At 32.9% G+C, this 19,782-nt stretch overlaps 1 protein-coding gene and 1 pseudogene across 1 annotated transcript; both read right to left on the bottom strand.

Moving 5' to 3' along the window:
• Window positions 1-2,662: 2,662 nt before the first annotated feature.
• Window positions 2,663-4,786, bottom strand: LOC125813966 (omega-hydroxypalmitate O-feruloyl transferase-like). Its single transcript, XM_049493447.1, has 2 exons — window positions 4,326-4,786; window positions 2,663-3,670 (listed from the first exon to the last, which is right to left on the bottom strand). Exons 1-2 carry the CDS (start codon window positions 4,767-4,769, stop codon window positions 2,813-2,815), a joined length of 1,302 nt encoding a protein of 433 aa, XP_049349404.1. The 5' UTR covers window positions 4,770-4,786; the 3' UTR covers window positions 2,663-2,812.
• Window positions 4,787-9,056: 4,270 nt separating this feature from the next.
• Window positions 9,057-14,895, bottom strand: LOC125813803 (DEK domain-containing chromatin-associated protein 1-like; annotated as a pseudogene).
• Window positions 14,896-19,782: the final 4,887 nt, after the last annotated feature.

The following is a 19,782-nucleotide window of genomic DNA, read 5'->3' as shown; positions in this document are numbered from 1 at the left end:
GTCTATAGCTATATCACAAGTATTCTGGTTTCCTCTTCACTTGCATGCCAATTTTTTTAATTATATAGTAAATTGTATAAAGATTATTTTTTTCCTTGGGCATATAATAGATGGCCACTGTTTATTTAAATTCAATATTAGTTCATAAATTTTAATTAGAGGAAAGTGATTAATTTTGGTCTGAATTTTTAATTTTTAAATTAGATATCCAATTTAAATTTCGGTTTGGATATTCAATAATCCAAAAAGTTCAGATTTCGATTTGGATTTTGAGTGGATCCAAACTATGTCCACCCCTAAACAAAAATGACTATTTTTAAGTCCAACAATAGTTGTCCATTATACTATTTTGGAATGTCCAACAATATTTGTCTACTTTATGAAATCAATGATAATTTTACACTTAATTCCTATTTTATATCATTAATTATAGTTATTCCCCTATAACATTGTTCAAAACATGTATTTATTATATTTAAAGAGTGATATAGTAAAATTACCCTTTTATTTATGTTTTTTTTAAAGAGTGTGTCAAGTCAATAACAAACAACTATTATTGGACAGAAGGAAGGAGTACCATAATGACAATTGAAATCTAGGTGATACCTTTTGAATTTTGATAAACATAAGGGCTCTTATGGTCTTTACCCAAATTTCAAATTGCCTTTTGATGGCCTAATTTAACACACAAAATTTTGGTGGACAACTAAAAGTAACAAAGAGATAGAGACCCATAAGCTTTGAAATAATTAATGCACATAAATTATCTTGTGTGAATTAAAATTGTCAACTGCCTTATTCAAAACGTGCACAATTTGTGAAGAGAGAGATTTCATATTGAGTTGATGTGTAGGGCATTAAATGCCCATGTAACAATGAGATCAAGACAAGTCACTCTTTTTAGTAGTTAAATATTAGATAAAACACAAAAGTGATGTATACAAAAAATTAAGGGCAATTAACATAAATTCCACTATTTTATGAGCTAATTATTTAGATTCATGCTAGTTTATAATAATATGTTTCTTATCATAATTTGGAGTTCAGATATATGGGTTCAAAATTAGGTGTAATTTGTCCTAGATACACTGTATCCAAATGGATTCGCATGTACCTGATTCTCGCCTCCCTCCTATGTCACTCATCACTTTCCTCTCTTACTCACTCTCTCCTACCTCACTTGTCACTCTCCTCTCTGCCTCGCCTCTCTCCCTATGTATATGCATTTCATAATGTCATGGTATCCCACATACATGTATCTAGTGTGATTCACATATATCTGGGATACATAGACTATCTCGCTCGTCTCCCTCCTTTCTCACTCACCTTTTTCCCTATTTTAGTGTATCTGGTAGCAAAAATTTATGTATCTAAGTGTATTTGAGTTGAAATCTGGTATAAAACTTTTAGTTAGTGAGACAATATATAATTATTTCAAACTATAGGTAGAATAGTAATTATGATAGAAGTTTTTGTATAATTAATCATGTAGTTTTAAAAAAAATTAAGCATATGGAATTAGTAATTATGATAGAAGTATTTGAGTGTTTTTTTTAAAATAAAATAATAATGTAGTTTTTGGTTGTGGATAAAGAATTGGTTAATTAGAGCATTCCAATAAGAGGGATGCAGGACATGTACGAGGAGGTTGAAATCTATTAAGAATGGATTAAAAGACTTCAACACCCAAGAACTAAAAAAATGTCGTTGATAAGATAAAATAGGCCTGGACAAAGCTTAAAGCCAATTTGTGGATGGGTCGGGTATAATAATAAGGGAAATTTATGTGAAATGACAAATATCTAGAGTATATTATGTAATATAGCTATAGTTTCGATTATTTTTAATCTGGGGCTATTTAGCGAAATTTTGCTATTTGATTTTCTAATTCTATAAATTCAGAATTTGTATAATTCAGTCTTGATTGTATAAATTCAGAATTTGTATAATTTGATTCTTGTATAAATCCAGAATTTGTATATGCTTATTCTAGCTATTTGTATACGATTTATAAAAAAATCACAGTAAATTACCTTGTTTGTATATTGGCAAGCGAAATATACAGAGTTTTGAAAAATTTCTAAATGTATAATTATAGAATTTGTATACAAACGGGCAAGCGAAATATATAAATCGCAGGCTTCATATGTATATACTTACCCTGTTTGTTTATTTGCAAATACAAATCGAGCATTATTATCAAAACTATAGCTATATAGCCTTATTATGTGCTATTTCTGAAATTTCTCAACTAATAAATAGTTTTTATCATTTTATTTATTTTTGGGTTCATGATTACTTGAGACAAATATATATTTTATTTATTTTGTAATGTTGAATACTATATTTAATGTTAGATTTATTAAGTGATTTTTTTTTATACAAAGCAAAGTTTCATGATTTTGATAGATTGATTTTATACTTTTCCCATCGTGAACTAATGAGAAATTTATGTTATAAAACATGATTTACTCATACTATTTAGCAATATTATCACATCTATAAACTCTAGCTGCCATTTTAATAAGTGGAAGGTTTGGTGGAGAACCAGCACTAAGGCTTTGGTCTAGTGGTAAAAGAGCAACGCGTGATGTGTACTAAAAAAAAAAAAGTTTGATGGAGAACCACTGTTGATCTCAATGGGATGGAGCTAAAATGAACATTTAGAAACAAGCAAAAGAGCATGAATTGATGCCAAACAGAAATAACAATACAAAGTACCAATAATAACAACACCACAAAGTAAAAAACACAATCAATTACACATAAATAAAGTAAATTTCATGGCAAATTAGAGCTGCAATATGGCTGTTTAGATCTCCATAAGTTCTTCAAATGTTTTCATAGCAGAAGCTGGCAATCCAAGAAGCACATTGACACTTCTCCTCTCTTTCCCATGAGAAAGAAACAGAGAAACTTCCTTCTCTGGTAAAGCCACTGGCCCTGATACAATAGGCTCTCCCCACCCGAAATCCGTCGTGTGGAAAGAAAGCCTAGACCAAGTAGTAATAAGAAGAGTAGCAGTTAAAGAAGGCCTAGCTCTTGTTGCTTCAAAATAGTCTATAGCAGATTTCATGTAACTGTCTGTAACCAATTTAACAGCTTCTTGAACCAACTTAACAGCAACAGAAAGTGGATTTTCGACTATCTCTGCAGCAGTGCAGAGTGCATTAGTTAAAACAATTGCGTTTCCAAAATATCCTTGTGGAATTGAGGGATCAAATCTTGATCTTCCATCTACAGCAAAGAGAAGTTTTGTCTTTTGATCAGGCTTCATTTGTAATGCCTGAGTTCGTGCTTTCCAGACGAAAGCTGAAAGGACTTCAAATGAAGTGCATTTGGTAACATTGCCATCTTCTTTGGCTTTTACTTTTAGTTGTTCAAGCTTCTCAGGGTCAAAACAGAAGGTCTTATACAGCATTTCTTCTTGGTATAGTTTAGTAGAGTCTGATATATCTTCAATTTCAGCGAACTCGTTATGAGTATATTCAGGCTTTGGTGGATTTCTAGGCTTGAGTATGCTCCTGTCTAGGAATGGAATGACTTTGATAGGTAAACCTCTAGCAGTTTCACCCCAAGAATTCACAAACTCCATCGCTCCGATCCCATCAAACATGCAATGGTTCATGCACAGACCAAGCACAAATCCCCCACATTTGAACTTTGTCACCTGAAAATAGAGAATATATTATCACTTAGTTAGAATTGAGCTCATATTATCTACGCGCATCCATGCTTCAAAAAGATTGAATAGCGCACTTGGTTGAATGCTAAGTTATTTATACATGTTTTGGATTGTTGGCAGAGGCGAATCTAGGATTTTTCGAACATGGGTGCACGAAGTAACATGTATTGAAGTGAGAATTGATCTTTAATCCTCAAGGTCAAAAGCTCAACATTTAACCATGTGGACCGTTTAGACTTTTTGTAGTACGGGTGCAAGAATATAATATTATACAAAATCTTAAAAAATATACATATAAAATATCTAATTTTACGAAGAGAGCACGGGTGCGATTGCCCTTTTTTTTGGCTCTAAATTCGCCACTGATTGTTGGTCAAGTGATTTTGTGAACACAAGTCATGTGCATATCCTAGAATTGCACAATAGAGCAACTTTATCATAAAGGGTTCAATTGAATTCCCTTCATTCATAAACTTCTATTGTGCAAAATGGGCTAAAACAAACCACGAGTTGGTTTCTCAGATGTCACTCAACTAATAGTTATTATCTCAGAAAGTCACTTTCTTTAATGAGATACTAATAACTCTGAATTAAGTGATCATTTGAGAAATCAACCGAATAAAGAAAGAATTCATAGTACCTGAGCCACCAGGGGAGGCATTTCTAGTATATTTTTAGCACCAGGGATATCATAAACAAGTTTGCCAAGTGTAACAGGATCAGGCTTAGTATTATCACCAATATCCTCTATGTTACAATTTGCTTCTGCCTCAACAAAAACTGCCCCTTCTCCACTACAGTCCACAATAAGTTTCATTTCCTGGCTTATTGTCAATCTCCCTGCTAGTGGATAATAATGAACAAGAACCTTTGACAAAGCATCCTTCATCACTTCAGCAGCATTCTCATTCCCCTTTTCTTCTGATTTAAAACAGTAAATTGTTCGAACCGGCACGGCTATATTCTGATCAAGATTTGATAAGTAATATTGCCCCTTCTCTGTTTCCTCTGCTGGTGCCACCAAACTTGGCACTCCTTGCTTCACAATAAGCTCAATAGCAACATTGTTTTTAACATTCTCCATTTCTCAAATTAAAAATCCTGTTTTTGAAGAAACAAATAAAAAAGTTAAAGAAATTGAAGTGGCATGAAAAATAAGATACACAACAAAAACTAAAAAAAAGTACCTAAAAGACAGGGGAAAAATGCAGTTAATGTTCTGATATTTTGAGTCTAGAAATGGTATACTTGTGAGTGTGGAGATAAATGACTTTGGATATATATATATATATATATATAGGAAATGCATGAGTTGGACTATTGACTATTTGTTGAGTATTGGTTAACAAAAATGTGTACTATTGAAAAGGACCATAGGAGCTGTATTTTTTTATATTACTAATTAAAGCTATTTATACGCTAAGCTGTCTAAATGGTAGAGGAGAAAATTTGGGTACGTAAACAAAAAGAAAAAGTTTTTTAAAAGAAATAAATTGCAAAAAAAATTAACAATAAATGATAATGTAGATAGTATATGATGAACAAACTTGCTTTTTACATGTGCTGGTGGCCGGGAAGCAGTAGGTTTAAGTAGTAGAGGTCGAGTCTGGATTGTTACTTATGAAATTTAATATATAAAGAAGTAAACGCATAACATCTATTATATTAATAAAGATAAAGTTAAAATTTTAATTTTATGGATTCTGGATTTTAAAACGACAGGTTCTAACCTTAATGATTTTCTTAATATAAATACACTATTTGAGACGATAACTAAATTCATACACAAACTTCTAGTTTGGACCCTAAGTCTATATATACATAAAAAGTAAGTTTAATCCTTTTCCAGTGAACCCCCTAGCTCGTCCTTGATCCATATGTGAGGTGCATGCAAGTTAACCACACACAACCACTAATTAAAAAATGACAATGGAAAAAGTTCTAATTTTTTATTTTTTCAAAGTATTTGATTTGAAGAATGAGATTTTGTTGTTGTCATATGGGTGTGGTAGGCTACTGGCCCCAAAACCAAATGGTACCAATTCAAAAAATGTGGCGTAAGAATTGAAGTAAACTCTTGTATAGTTTGGTAGAGTTGGCCTCCAAATTAAGTTGATCAATGACTTAGTCTAATATTTTATACTAAAAAGTAACATATTTTCCAATATTTGTAGCTTTTGTCTATTTGAATCCTCTTTTCTTTAAAATATGTTCTCATCTACAATAAGACAAATAAGTAGGTTTTAATCTAATCATTTATGCAAATACAATAACCTTAACGTAAGGTAATAACAATGTAACATTAGGGGTAAACTATTGTAGTTATAAACAAAACTTGTTTTTGTAATAGAAGCTATAAGAGTTGGGTACTAAAATGGTTAATCAATTTAGGGAAGTTTCACATTTCACAATCCAAGAAAATTAATTGGGACCTTGAACTATAAGAAATTATCTAGCAAAGTTATTGAATTTTGTTTTGTATCAATAAAATCACTCAACTTAAGACTTTTATCTTTAAAAATCACTCAACAACATTTCTTATTAAAATAAATTAGATATGAACAAAATAAATTATTTTTTATGTTATATAAACACGGACCCCATAAATAAATTAAAAAAATTTAAACCCATTATGCTTCTCCTTTCTTTATTTCTCTAAAAGTTCTTACAAAAAATAATTGTTCTTGGAAAATTCTTTAATATTATTCATGCTAAAATTCTTCTTACGAAATGAATTTATGAAATAACCCATTTCATGTTTAATCATATTTCATGTATTTTTTAAAAAATAAATTTAAATTCCATATATTTATTGCAAAAGTATGATCAAGTACAATTCTAATTTCAATTTCAACTTTATTTTTTAAAAATAAAATATGTATATTTTTTCATAACCAAATAACTGACTCAAATTGTATTTTTCCGGACTTGTGGTTGTAGACAAACAAAAAAAAGTGAAAGGAATGATTCCATTCAGTTCATCAATTGACATTCTGACGTATTTTATAAAAAATGTTCGTGCCCAAATTGCTCTTGTTTTCCTTCTTTTTATCATTATATAAATTTTAAAATTATCATGTCATATTGCGTAGAAAGCTTTGTAAGCCACATTATTTTTATAATTAATTTCAAGTTTAAGGTATTACAATATGGCATAAAATCAATTTATTTTGTCATGCTTAATTTATTTTAGTGAGGAATGTAGTTGAGTGATTTTTAAAGATAGTAACCTTAAGTTGAATGATTTTTTTTATACAATCAATGACTTTGCTAGATAAATTCTCATAGTTCAATGATCTTTTAAGATATTAACTTATTTTTTGACTTATTAGGTGTGATCGTCTTTTTTAAAAAAATGTTAAGGATTTTCAGCATTAAAATGATCGATGTTGCTAGCTTGAAGAAGTCATAAGTAATATTGTTTTTGGACCATGAAAAACTGAGTTTAATTCAAGTGGATATCGTAGCAAAAGTTTGGAAATATTGAAACTTGAAAGGGATGAAAAATTACTTTCGTTTTGGCATATTGAAAAATGTCAATGTCTTTGATGTTTCATATAAAATTTGAAAGATATTTAAGAGACATGACATGTCAAAAGTCAAAACTTCATACACTAATGTTTGGAAACTTCGTGCAAAAATCTTTTGCTTGCATTCAAATAATCTAAAAGTAAGTTTTGACAAGTCAAAGTTGATATGTGATATGTGATATGTGTATGTAATTCACCCCAGTAAAGGCGGATTCAGAAATTAAAGTTTATGGATTTTCAATAATCTTCTTTTTGAAAAAAGAACAAAAAAACAAAACGAAAAAAAAGAAAGAAAAAATAATCAATTTTTTTTTGTGCCCAAGGAGAAACAGACCCATACAAAAGGTCAACAAAGCTTAAGTGGATTCATTCACTATCGTCTATCGTTGAACCCAGTGAGTTCTTATAAATTTAATAAATTTCGGCAGAAGTTGTACTGTTTTGCTTATTGGTAGAGAAGTGGAGTATAAGCATTAATTATCATAAATCAATCTCTTTATGCATATTTTAAACAATTATTGCGTTATGGCTTTCCAAAAAATAAAAAACTTTAACTTTAGCAATAAACAGACATAAGTAGAATCAATGGGTTAAGTAGAGAAGTGGAGTATAAGCATTAATTATCATATAGCAATCTCTTTATGCATATTTTAAACAATTATTGCGTTATGGCATTTCAAAAAATAAAAAACTTTAACTTTAGTAATAAACAGACGCAGGTAGAATCAATGGGTTCGTACGAGGCTACTGTTTTCAGCTCAAACATTGCATGCGTGTGTGGGGAAATCAATGGCATTTCCTTATGTATTACAATATTTACTCAACGTTTATTATAAAAATTCATAAGCTTTAAATTTTAAACATATCTCTAATCCTATTAGAATTAGTTGTTGACCAAATAATTATTGTCAGTGTGATATACATGTAAACAGAGCCCAACTAGACCCCTGACCAAAACCTATAAATTGACAATTGCATTTGTACCCAAAACAAATTAAGCAATAGCTTCAAGTCGATTGTCAAATTGTCGGTCATCTATTTATATCTAAGTAACAAAAAAGACATTATGTAAGTATTATCTAATTTTATGAATCAATTAGTTTGGCATTGGGTTAAAAAATGGAATGATTATCCACTTTATTGGTTTTCTTATAATTTGTTTAATTATCAAATAAAATTAGTATAAAAAGTTTTTCTTAATTATATTATAGGTACTTAAATAAAACACATCAAACAAAAAAAAATTATTTAAATTTTTTATAAGATTTCTTATGAGTTAATTTGGACCATATACTTCGACACAAGTCCATCCAGCTTGTAGATGTACTGAATTTCAACGAATCAAGATCAATTAGTCTAATAAATGAGTGAATCATTAACCCACTTAATTGGATGAGTCACGTTTTCATGAAACTTTATCACGCCTACCCATGATAAAATATTTCATTACGGATGCCAAAAAGTATGACTGAACTGAGTTATCGTGAATCATGATGTATTGGAATACATCAAATTCTCAAAAGCATCATAACCCAGAAACATCATAATTGAATGAAGAATTGTCTGCAGAATCTTCAAAGCACATATATGATTAGGTCTTGAAATGAACCAGCAAGTTCATCACAGTTTTCTCCATAACTGAATGTGCATTTACATAACATTCAAGAATATAATGCAAAATATAACAATAGCATGTCAAACACTTAATTTGGACAAAGGAGGCAAAAAAAAAAGTTCCTCCTAAGTTTAGTCAAATACAACTCAAGACATGGAAACATCAGGTAAAGACTATAATAGCAATTATCATGCAAGCCTTCCATGCCATCATGGAGTTTTTTTTTATCTCTTTATTCAGCAACAATACACATGATACAGAATCTTAGTCATTCACCATATCTAATCTTTGGCAATCTGCAATAGTTATAAAAATTAAAAAGTACCAAGAAACTCAAAACCCCTGACTATCAGCAAGAGATGGGGAAAAGGAAATCCTAAGGTTACATATACAGATTAGCTAACACAAAAATGTCTATCTTACAACTATCCTATTAAGGCCACCGCTTGTATATTTTGCAGCTAACAGTATAACTTCTCGCTTACATGTCTATACAGAGGACAACATGCAAATCAGAACAATTAACAAGCTTGCATTGGTAGCAAACTCGACTTGACTTGTAAATCAAGCATCACTGTCAGCACCATCAGACTTTTCTGCATCATCATCACCTTCGGGCTTTTCTGCATCAGCATCTCCTTCAGATGTTTCTGCTTCATCACCCTCAGGTTCATCCTCATCTTCTTCCTCTTCTTCACTCATGCTATTTATTACTTCAGTGATTATAACTTTTACCTCTGCTTTTCTGTGCATCAAATCCAGATCAAAATGGCTACTTGTAATGAAGTGCCAAAACAAGGTTCAGAAATGAGAGATCGGTACAACAGAATATAGAATAGCAGGTAGAATGAGCATTTAAAAAAAACATACCTAGTTGCCTGATAATATCAGATAAAGTTGCCTGCATTTTAAATAGTGCAAGAAACCTCAATCAGTATAAAGCTCAAGCACTTTTTTTATGAGAAGCTCGAAGTTCAAGTACTTCTCCAAAATAAAAACTGTACTATGACTTTATCAATAGTAAATAGTAAAGACTTACAGTGTTAAAATCCACTTTTTTCAGAATAATTGATACTACTGCATGCAATTCTTCTTTGCTGGGATCTGCCTTGGCCTTCTTTACACTTTTCCCTTTTCCTGTTCCAAAAGGTTCAACAGTCAGAGAAGTGGAAGATACACAAAATTGATAAGAGAATCTGTTTGGAGCAATAACAGACATTCTGTCAATCTTAGAATACATATGAACATCAGATACTGGATGAACACTTACATTAAAAAATGCTCTCTAAATGGCACAACCCAATACTGACTTTGAAAAAGGAGAAAGCCTGATCATTGACATTAAAATACATTCTATGTGGCACATCACTATACTCATTTTGAGAAAAAGGAGAAAACACATTAGTGTAATGTTACTCTTCACAACAATATCTCAAAAAATAAAACCTGAAGAACTTTAGCTTCTCACAACAGAGAAGACTCATACACATTTAATATTAACTGAAAAAGAAGAAGTTACACACCTTTTTCAGAAACCTTTGAAGTAGACTTGGTTGATTGTTTCTTGCTTGAAGAATTTTCCTTCACAGATTCAGTTTCTTCTTTTTTACTTTTCTTTTCAGCCTTTTCTTTCTTGGCTTTAGATGTTGAATCAGCAGCAGAAACACCTTTCTTGGAAACTGAACTGAAGGGGTAGACTTTGATGAACTTTTCAAGGACTAAGCAGAGCTGCCCTTTTTTGTGGCCTTAGTCTTCTCTGTTGCTTTACTCCTCGAATCCTTCTTCACATTCTTCGGGAAAATGCATAAGTACCCCCAGCCTATATCCGAAATCCCAGAGACACACCTAACCTTTATTAAGGTCCTATTACCCCCCGGACTTATTTTATATGTAATATTCTACCCCTTTTTGGCCTACGTGGCACTGTCTTGTGGGCCCAACGCATATTGATATTTTTTTCGAGGATAGTGCCACGTAGGCCGAAAAGGGGTAGAATATTATAGATAAATTAAGTTTGGGAGTAATAGGACCTTAGTAAAGGTTAAGTGTGTCTGGGATTTCGGGCATAGGCTAGGGGGTACTTATGCATTTTCCCCACATTCTTCTTCGAATTAACCTTCTCATTAGACTTGTTTTTCTTAGGTTTCTCTTCCACCTCCTCTTCCACTTCCTCTTCCTCTTGTTTCTCACCTTTCTCAGAACCACTCTCTTCCTGATCACTTCCTTCTTTAGGAGCTTCATCATCATTCTCAAAGTCATCACCACTATCTGATAGTTGTTCATCATCAGCTTCTTCTTCCTCAGTTTTTGCTGACCACTTGCGTTTTGCCCCAACTTCAGATTTCTGATGCTTCTGTTTTGAACATGACAAAGAATTCAGACACCTTCAGCATCAGGATTATGACAGGCATTTGCAGATAAGTGTTAGAAAAATAGTGATAAAAGATAAAGAACTGTTGGGGCCTGCTTAACCTAGCTTAACTACCCATATTACAAAAGAGGAAAGGCAACAAAAAAAGATTTGACACCATGATAGCATCAAGGACAAAATAATGAAGCTTTGGAAGCTCTATGAAGGTCGTTAACAATATCTTAAGTGAATGGAGTTGCAATTTAAGGTTGTTGGACTTCAATGAGAAATAAATAAGTTAATTGTGGATGAAAAGCTCAAGACTAAGATAGATGAATTGGCTAACCAAATGTCACAACTATTTTATGGTTCAAATTGAAGTCAAAGAGGGGGTGGAATGGGGGCCAAACACCAGCCAACAGATGCCTTAAATATGTGTCTAAATCAGCACAAAATCAAGGTGCCTTCCTTAATTTTAAATGCCTGGTGGAGTTAGGATTCCAAAGTCGAACTTCCCTAATTCTTTTCTTAGTTTATTCTGGAAATGTTCCCTAATTTATTAGGAACATCTTTAATGTTTTCCTGGGTAGTTAGTATTTATTTCCTCTTCTTTTTTTCTAAGAATATTGGACTTGTTTTTCATTGTTTAGGTTTATTTCCTTGTTTCTTTACATTGTCTTGGCTACCCTTAGGCTATAAATAGGGGTGTCTTCTTTTGTTATTACATTCAAGCTATTGTTTATATAATTAAGATGTTCTTTTCTTGCACTTTTGGGGGTGGCCGGCTACTCTTGAACTTATTCTTCAACCTTCAAGAATCAACTTAATGTGGTAATCCATCAAATCATATTACTTTTAGGTATTCCAAAAAGGTGACAACTCTTGGCTTAATGTGTTTTGTATCTTAGGTGGGTCGAGATCCATAATCTATCGCTTGACTTTATTCTCTACCAAAGATATATTAGTTTAGGCTATTTGTTCTTGTTAGGAGTTTATTGTTAAAATTTAGACCTTTTTTATGACCATGGTGTTGGGGCAAGCAAAAATTAGACTTATCTTGAAGTTCTTTGATTAATTCTTGAATTACTTGATATGTTCTTGAATACAAGAAAGTGAGAAACTCATTCTTGAATTCATCATATCTTTATTTTCAATTCTTCTTCGTGTCTAGTATTATTATTTATAGCTTCCGCATATTTCTTTAAGGTTCCTGATTATTTATAGCTTCCTCATATTTCTTGAAGGTTCCTGATTTTTTATAGCTACCACGTATTTCTTTAAGCTTCATGATTATTTCTTTATTTGAGTTCTTGGGTCCATAATGTGATTCTTGTCACACCAAACCTAGCTTGATAAGTTCAATCATTTCTCTCGTACTGAAGTTTTTAAATGGGAAACACAAGACCAAACAAACCAAAAGGAAAAAGGAAAGAGAGGACGCACATGCTAGTGTTATCAAAGACTCACCTATGGCTAGTACTTGTCAATTCTGATATGTATTAAAATCCTCAATACAAACTACATGATAAAATGTTTCTTAATTAGCTCCTTGGTGGTACTAGTAAGCATGATCCTTAATTAAAATCTTGCTTCATTTCCATTCTTTATCAAAAAACATCTAGAAATTAAATGCTGAACCAAGTATCAATAACACGAGTTCTAGCTACTCAAACATTGTCATTGGTTGATTGATTTAAGTAGAGAAGGACGAGATTGAGAGTTAACCTTAACTGACTTATCCGAGGAACCTGCGCTTTTGCTAGCTGAGCTCCTTCTCTTTTGCTTCTTACCCTTCTAACATTAAAAAAAAAACACAAAAATTACAAGTTCATAATTTATTTTATAGGCAAAAAAAGTTAAAGACAAAAGGCAACTCCTTAAAACTCAAGTTGTCAAATACAGGAAGAGGGCTTAATAAATTCAACTACATACCTGTTCCTTCTCAGCAAGCAAGGAAACTGTTGTAGAATGAAGAGATTCCAGGAATTCTAATAATTTCACTGAGAGGTCATCCTGAAAATTGATGCAAGTAGCATGACTGATCAGAAAAACATAGTTAAGACATCTTAGCTGCAGCGGATTGCACAGCCAACAAAAGCACCCATTTGCAGAACATACCTTCTTTGCAGAAGTTCTGCTCACTGGAATATTGAGGACATCACAAAAATCCAGCAGCTTTTCCTTAACACACTTGTCCAACTTCTCTTTGTTTTTTCGCCTTTCTTTTTCCTGCTTGACAAATGAAGTAGGCAAAAGATAATCTGATTACACATTCACTTAAAAAGGCTTATTCAGGAACTTGATAACAATCATTCCACGTGTAAATAAGTAAAAGAAGTGCAAGGACAATTAGAACACAATACAAAGGAGATAGAAGCAAGATACCTCATTTTCAACCCAAACAAATCCTGAAAATTGTCCTATGTTTTTCTTCAAACTATGTACCTAAAAGGGCAAAACATCAAAGATCTCATCAAAGCCCTACAACATTATAAGTGACACCAAGTCGTATACACATCACCCTCAACCTCATTCAAAAGAAACAGATGCACAGTTCAAGCTACAAAACCAAAAGAAAGCATCTCAAGTTTTAAGGTTCAAGAGTTTGTAGGTAAGAAGATAATGATCACCTTTGATTTCTTGCCAAAAAGGATGTTGTGAAGTATTTGCAGGTTGTCATCGGGTTTTCTCTTGGATAGTTTATAAGCCACTGAAAATTTCAATAGTTTGTATCAAGCTTCAATATGATGCAACTATTACCAAGTAAATCTTAGCATCAAAATCATAACAGATAGCGACCTTTTGATAAGATTTACATTTTTATTTATGCAAGTGAACACTGCTTTACTTGAACATGGTTCCTGTAATTTACTATGTATGCAATTTTCATATTTTCTCCTACTTTTACTAACATAATATGTAGGTCAAATTAAAATCTTAAACTCTATGACAAATGTCAAATTAAAACAACAGTGTATTAGCCAAATTACAACCTCAATTATATACACCAAGTAATGACCAAAAAAGGAAGAACAAATTTCTTGCCTTACAGAGATCCATTGACTTAACTTATCATTTAACTGTAAATAAAGCCTAGCCCCAGAAGAGGGAAAACAAGGTGACTGAGCAGTAGTGAAATCATACCATTTGGTATATCCTTCAGCTGAGTACCACTACCCTGCATTTAAACACACTAATTCTTAAGAGGAAATTCATATCATTACTATAAATGTAAATTAGGCATTTACAGTTAGAATCTAAAAGCTAAGAAGTGACTGAAAAGACACTGATGTCAGTGAAAAATGAAAAATTGAAGCGTCGAGAATGATACCTTCCTAATTGACAATGGCTTAGGCGTGAAACCTCTGGCATCCGAAGACTCAGAATAGCGCTCCACAGTTTTCCTTTCCCTAGTTGGTCTTGTGATTAGTGTCACAGGCTCTTCCGTACTCTCACCTCTGTTTTTCCCCTTCTTGACTGGTTTTTCTTCTTTTTTTTCCTCCTTCTCCTCCTCTGATTCTGCATCTTTTTTGTCAACTTGCATTTCGTCTACCTCATCTACTTCTTGTCCTTGTACGGAAGATTCCTCTTTCTTTTCCTTTTCCTTGTCCTTTGTTTGTTGCTCCTCAATCACCTCCTCTGGTTTCTTGTCATCTAGGGTTTCTTTCTCGGACGCCATAGAAGAACAAGAATACTACTACTCCACAGTAGTAAAACCCTAACTGGGGATTTTGGTTTGGGGGGAAAATAAAGAAGTTTGAAGTTATAGATCTAGAATTGAAATATTAAGGTGGGATAGGCGGGCGCCATTTGGAATTGGAGAAGTTAAAATACAGTTTGGAAGCTCCAAATTTTCTAAATATTGGGAATTCCCGATTATCAAACTGCAATTCCCCCGCCTATCCCCCTTTGCTTTTTGGGCCTACGAGCTAATCGAATTATTAATTCGTAAAAGAATTTTCAAAAATGATTATAGTTAGGATTTAATAAGAAATCTATAGTTATAATTTATTTAATTATGAATTATGTCTACGTGTTAGGAAAGGAAAGAGGCGATCGAGACTAGGAGAGAGGCAAACGGCATTTGGAAGAGAGAGGAAGAGATGAGAGAGGTTGAATACATGTTGTTTTTATTGTATCACAAATATAATTGATACAACTGATTTGTATCATAAAGCGGCGCTAAAATTGTTTGGTTTCAATATACAGAAATGTTGAATCACTATTTGGCATGGTTACTAGGACTTGTATCTCTCTCTTGGGTGGGGCTAGTCCGATTTATTGTTCTTTCCTTGTGCCTATTTCGTTGTAGGAGTTGGTTCACAGGTACAACTTTTGTAACTTCATGGTATACCCATGGATTGGCCAGTTTTTATTTGGAAGGTTGTAACCATCACATTTTCTACTCCTACTTATGGTTTAGCATATTTGTTGTAAATGAATTCGACATTTTAGGAGGAGAGAAGTGAGCGAGATCGAGAGAGGATGAATATGTGTTTTATTTGTAGTATCACGAATACAGTTGATACAAATACGAATATAATTGTCTGAATACAAATAATACAGTTGATTTGTATCATATATTGAATATAATTGTATTAACGAACGTAATTTGCGTCAATGAACACAATTGATAGAATACAAATTGTCATAATACAGTTGATACAAAAATTGTATACAATTAATACATAATATAAACTTGGCATTATCTTTCACTTAGACACCTCAACTGAAGGATTTTCATTTTAAACACCTAATGTAGGGTTCCCATGTGTCACTTTAGCACTTTTTGCACAGGTGGAGTGTCGCGTGATTTTCACTGATTCAAGGCGCGTAAACATCAAAATTTCGTCTGATGTGGCGTCCCCAACGGTAATATTAATCCATATCATCTATTTATATTATTTTTTCTCCAATTGTATCCTAACTAAGACCCCAATTTCTCTCTTCTTTTCCAATTTCTCTCTTCTTCAGCCTTTATTTAATTCTTGGCCCTTAATACTTTCATGTCGAGCTTCTCTAATTCTTCCATGGCATCTGTGGATGAAGGTCGATATTGTAGGTGTGGTAATGAAGCACTATTAAAGACTTCATGGACCCAATTAAATCCAGGGCGTAGATTTTTTACTTGTAGAATTTCAAAGGTAAAATTCTTTGTTTCCCTTATTTTTTTCAAGTCAATTAGATGATTAATTGTTGGCGTCTAATTCTTTTTGATTGGTTTTATAGAAAATGGGTGGTTGTGACTATTCTCTTTGGTATGAAGATCGACACCCTCCACAAGCAAACAGGGTAATGTGGGGATTGTTGAAGAAAGTCAATGCTTTTGATGAAAAATTAAAACGAGCAAGAAGTATATTTATTGTTGGTGTCGTTGCTACTGGGTTGCTGATGTTTGGAATATGGAAATTGAAGCCTAATTATTAGTGTTCTTGAGGTGTTCGGTCTAGTAGTATTTTGATGTTGTATTTGGTGTTCGATCTAGTAGTATTTTGATGTTGTTGTTGCTGTAAATTTTCTATGTAAATGTGCATTTTGGATTCAATGAAATTCTATGTTGTTGTTGCAGTAAAATTGGTTTTTTGGCTACATACAAATCTCAAATTCGTTCTCACAATGTAACACCAAAAGCAAATAGCCAAATTACACAATTGGTCATATTCGTCACAATGTAACACCCAAATTACACAAAATATGGACAGTTATATTGCATGCTCTATAATGAGCTCAAAGTTAGCATTATACTACATACCATTCAAGGCTACAACCTTCAAAAAAGTGTACCAAAATAAGGTCCCCAAAATAAAGCTAGCATAATCAAAAGCTACATACAACCTTCGCAAAAGTGTTTACTAGTACCAAAATAAAGCTAGCATACTCCAAAAATATTAGACAGCAAAATAAGGGCCCAAAATCAACCTATTCTAAGTTGGTGCTACTTCTTCTTTTTGTTTGCCATTTGCTGCAATTGGGAAGTGGTGACAACATTCTTGTTTTTCCATCTCAAGCCTCTAGGCTTAAAGCCAAGGTCTATACCCGTTAAACTTGCATCCTTATAACTTAAACATGTTGGTAGAATCCTTTGACTTGAAGTCCCATGCTGTTTTTTGAAGAAAAAACCAAAATTAATATATAAACTTGCATTCATTTCAGAGACAGTTTGTGACAAACTTACGTTTAGTATTTGGGTTCCACTTGCACTTGTGTAGATGCCAAATTCAACATTACTTGATCCACGATTAGTTGGCCTCTTTGGTCCCCCTCTTGCAGAATCTTCTCCAGTTGCAACTCTTCCTCTTTTTTGTTTAGCAGTTTGTCTTGTCTTTGTAGGTAGTTGACTGGTTATTTCTCTTGTAACAAGAATACTTGTATCCACAATAGTAGTGGTTGGCTTGTTTTTGTAGTTTCCCTTGCCCTCTTAACTCTACTGGTATCACCACAAACTGTTGTTGAAGAAGCATGACTGTTTGATGTTGTTGAAGCAGGTTGGTTGAATCTTGTTGGTCCAGGTTGGAAGGAGCTTGTTGGTTCAGGATGACAACTTCCTTGTGAACTTTGACCAACAGTAAATTGTGAACTGTGGCTAGCTGGTTGTGAAGTATGGACACCAACCTAAATATCAAACATAAAGTTTGTTCATTACATTCAACAAAAATTTTAAAAAGGCACAAACAAATAATAAGTTATTTTACCTTGCAATATTTCTTGTTGTGGCCTTGTTGTTTACACTTGGAACAAGTAATTTTCAACCCTTGTTTGGACATCTTTCCATACTTCTTTCTTGGTTCATCTTTACTCTTTCTTCTATTTCTTAGAGGTCTACCAGGCATTTGCTTAGGTTCAAGAGGCTCAATCCTTGGATTGTTAGTTTCAGACCACATCTTCATATTTGAAATTGGTTGAATGAAATGACTATAAGCCTTTAAGAGGGTATCCTTCCTATATCAATGCTCCACAAGTGGTTCAGGTTCCTGTTCTATGTGGTACAAAGCAAAAATAGCATGTTGGCATGGAATGCCTCTCAATTGCTAAGTTCTACAGCTACAAACTCTATTAGTTAAGTTGACTGTATGCCTATATTGCCCTTCTCCAATCTCAAACCCAACATCAGCATTCCAAAGCACCTTGCATGCCCTAGACTTTTCCTTATTCTCCTCCAACATAAGTCTAGCCATAGGTGCAATATCACATATCCATGTGTCAGCAAACTTAACCATATCCATAGTTCTAGTCATTAATTTTCTCCTAATTTCCTCCAACATGGTTATTATAGATTTGTGTCTTCATGATAAGATCCATGAGTTAAAGGTTTCACATATGTTATTTTCAACTGCATCACATTTGGAATGCTCTTGAAAAAATTCTCTAACCCATGACACTTGTGGATAATGCAATAAATCATCATTAATTTCATTACCAAGTCTACTCATTTTGTAAAGCTCTTCATTGTACTTCACTTCAAAAGTTGCCTTGGAACATCTCCAGAATTGTTTTCTCCTTTCCTCTTCCTTCTATCTTTTACTCCAATTAGATCAGATGTGTCTAGCACACATTCTAACTTCAGCATTTGGCAGCAGTTCACCAACAGCTGCTTGAAGACCCTACAATAAAATACAATTCAAGAAAGAAAATACATTTCTATATATCTACAATTATCAAAGTAATAGACAATTACTTTCTACATATTTGACATTACAGTAAGACCCTGTCCAGTACCCAACTGCATGTCCTCTTTTAAGTAGTTGATAAAGAAACTCTAGCTATGTTTAGTCTCCTTGTCCACAACTGCCCAGGCTATATGAAACATCTGATTGTTTCCATTTCTTCCAACTGCTACAAGAAGTTCACCCTTACAAACACCATTTAAGAAACATCCATCAAATCCTATTATTCTTCGACATCATTCCTTCCACCCTTTCTTCAATGCATCCAAGCATACATAGAAGTACACAAACAAATTCTTTCCTGGTACAGTTTCTCTATCCATCCTTACTGAAACAGAACTACCAGGATTGGTTTGTTTTATTACTTCAGCATAATCACATAACCTTGCAAATTATATATTCCAGTCACCCATGTTTTCTCTAAGAATCATCATCTTTGCTTTGTAACAAATTGTTCTACCTACTTTTAGTCCTAACTCATCCCTACACAATTTTTGTATTTCCCAAATCCTCAAAGATGGTTGTTTAGTTATTTCATCCTTGAATCTACTTGCTAGGAACTTAGTTGTACACATTTTGTTCTTATTTTATGGTAAACATTTGTGTATAGGATAATAATTCTTAATCATAAAGTTACTAAAATCCCTATCAATAGCACCATAGCACAACCATTTGCATTTTTATTTGAATTTACATTTAACTCTCACTCTATGAGCTTCATTAGGCCGTAACTTAATATGATAATTTTTTTCAACATCATATTTTGCCAAAGCCTTTCTAAATTCCTTAGCATTCTCAAAAATCATTCCAAGTTCAAAAATAACAACAGTACATTGATCATCATACCTGACCTTTTTGCTCTTTCTTCTGCCTGGTAGATCAACACCTCCAACAGCTTCTGCATCTAGCATATCAATGTTATCATCACTATCACATTC

This window comes from Solanum verrucosum, unplaced genomic scaffold (assembly GCF_900185275.1).
Source record: "Solanum verrucosum unplaced genomic scaffold, falcon-dt-bn FXZP01000205.1, whole genome shotgun sequence".
NCBI classification, from domain to species: Eukaryota; Viridiplantae; Streptophyta; class Magnoliopsida; order Solanales; family Solanaceae; genus Solanum; species Solanum verrucosum.
This window is presented reverse-complemented; position numbering and strand designations above follow the sequence as displayed.

What these genes read in the sequence shown, in the direction of transcription:
- LOC125813966 (XM_049493447.1), bottom strand. Translation starts at nt 4,769, where the DNA reads ATGGAGAATGTTAAAAACAATGTTGCTATTGAGCTTATTGTGAAGCAA. An exon ending in TGCCTCCCCTGGTGGCTCAG is followed by an intron (nt 3,671 to 4,325) that starts GTACTATGAATT and finishes CTCTATTTTCAG; the next exon opens with GTGACAAAGTTCAAATGTGG.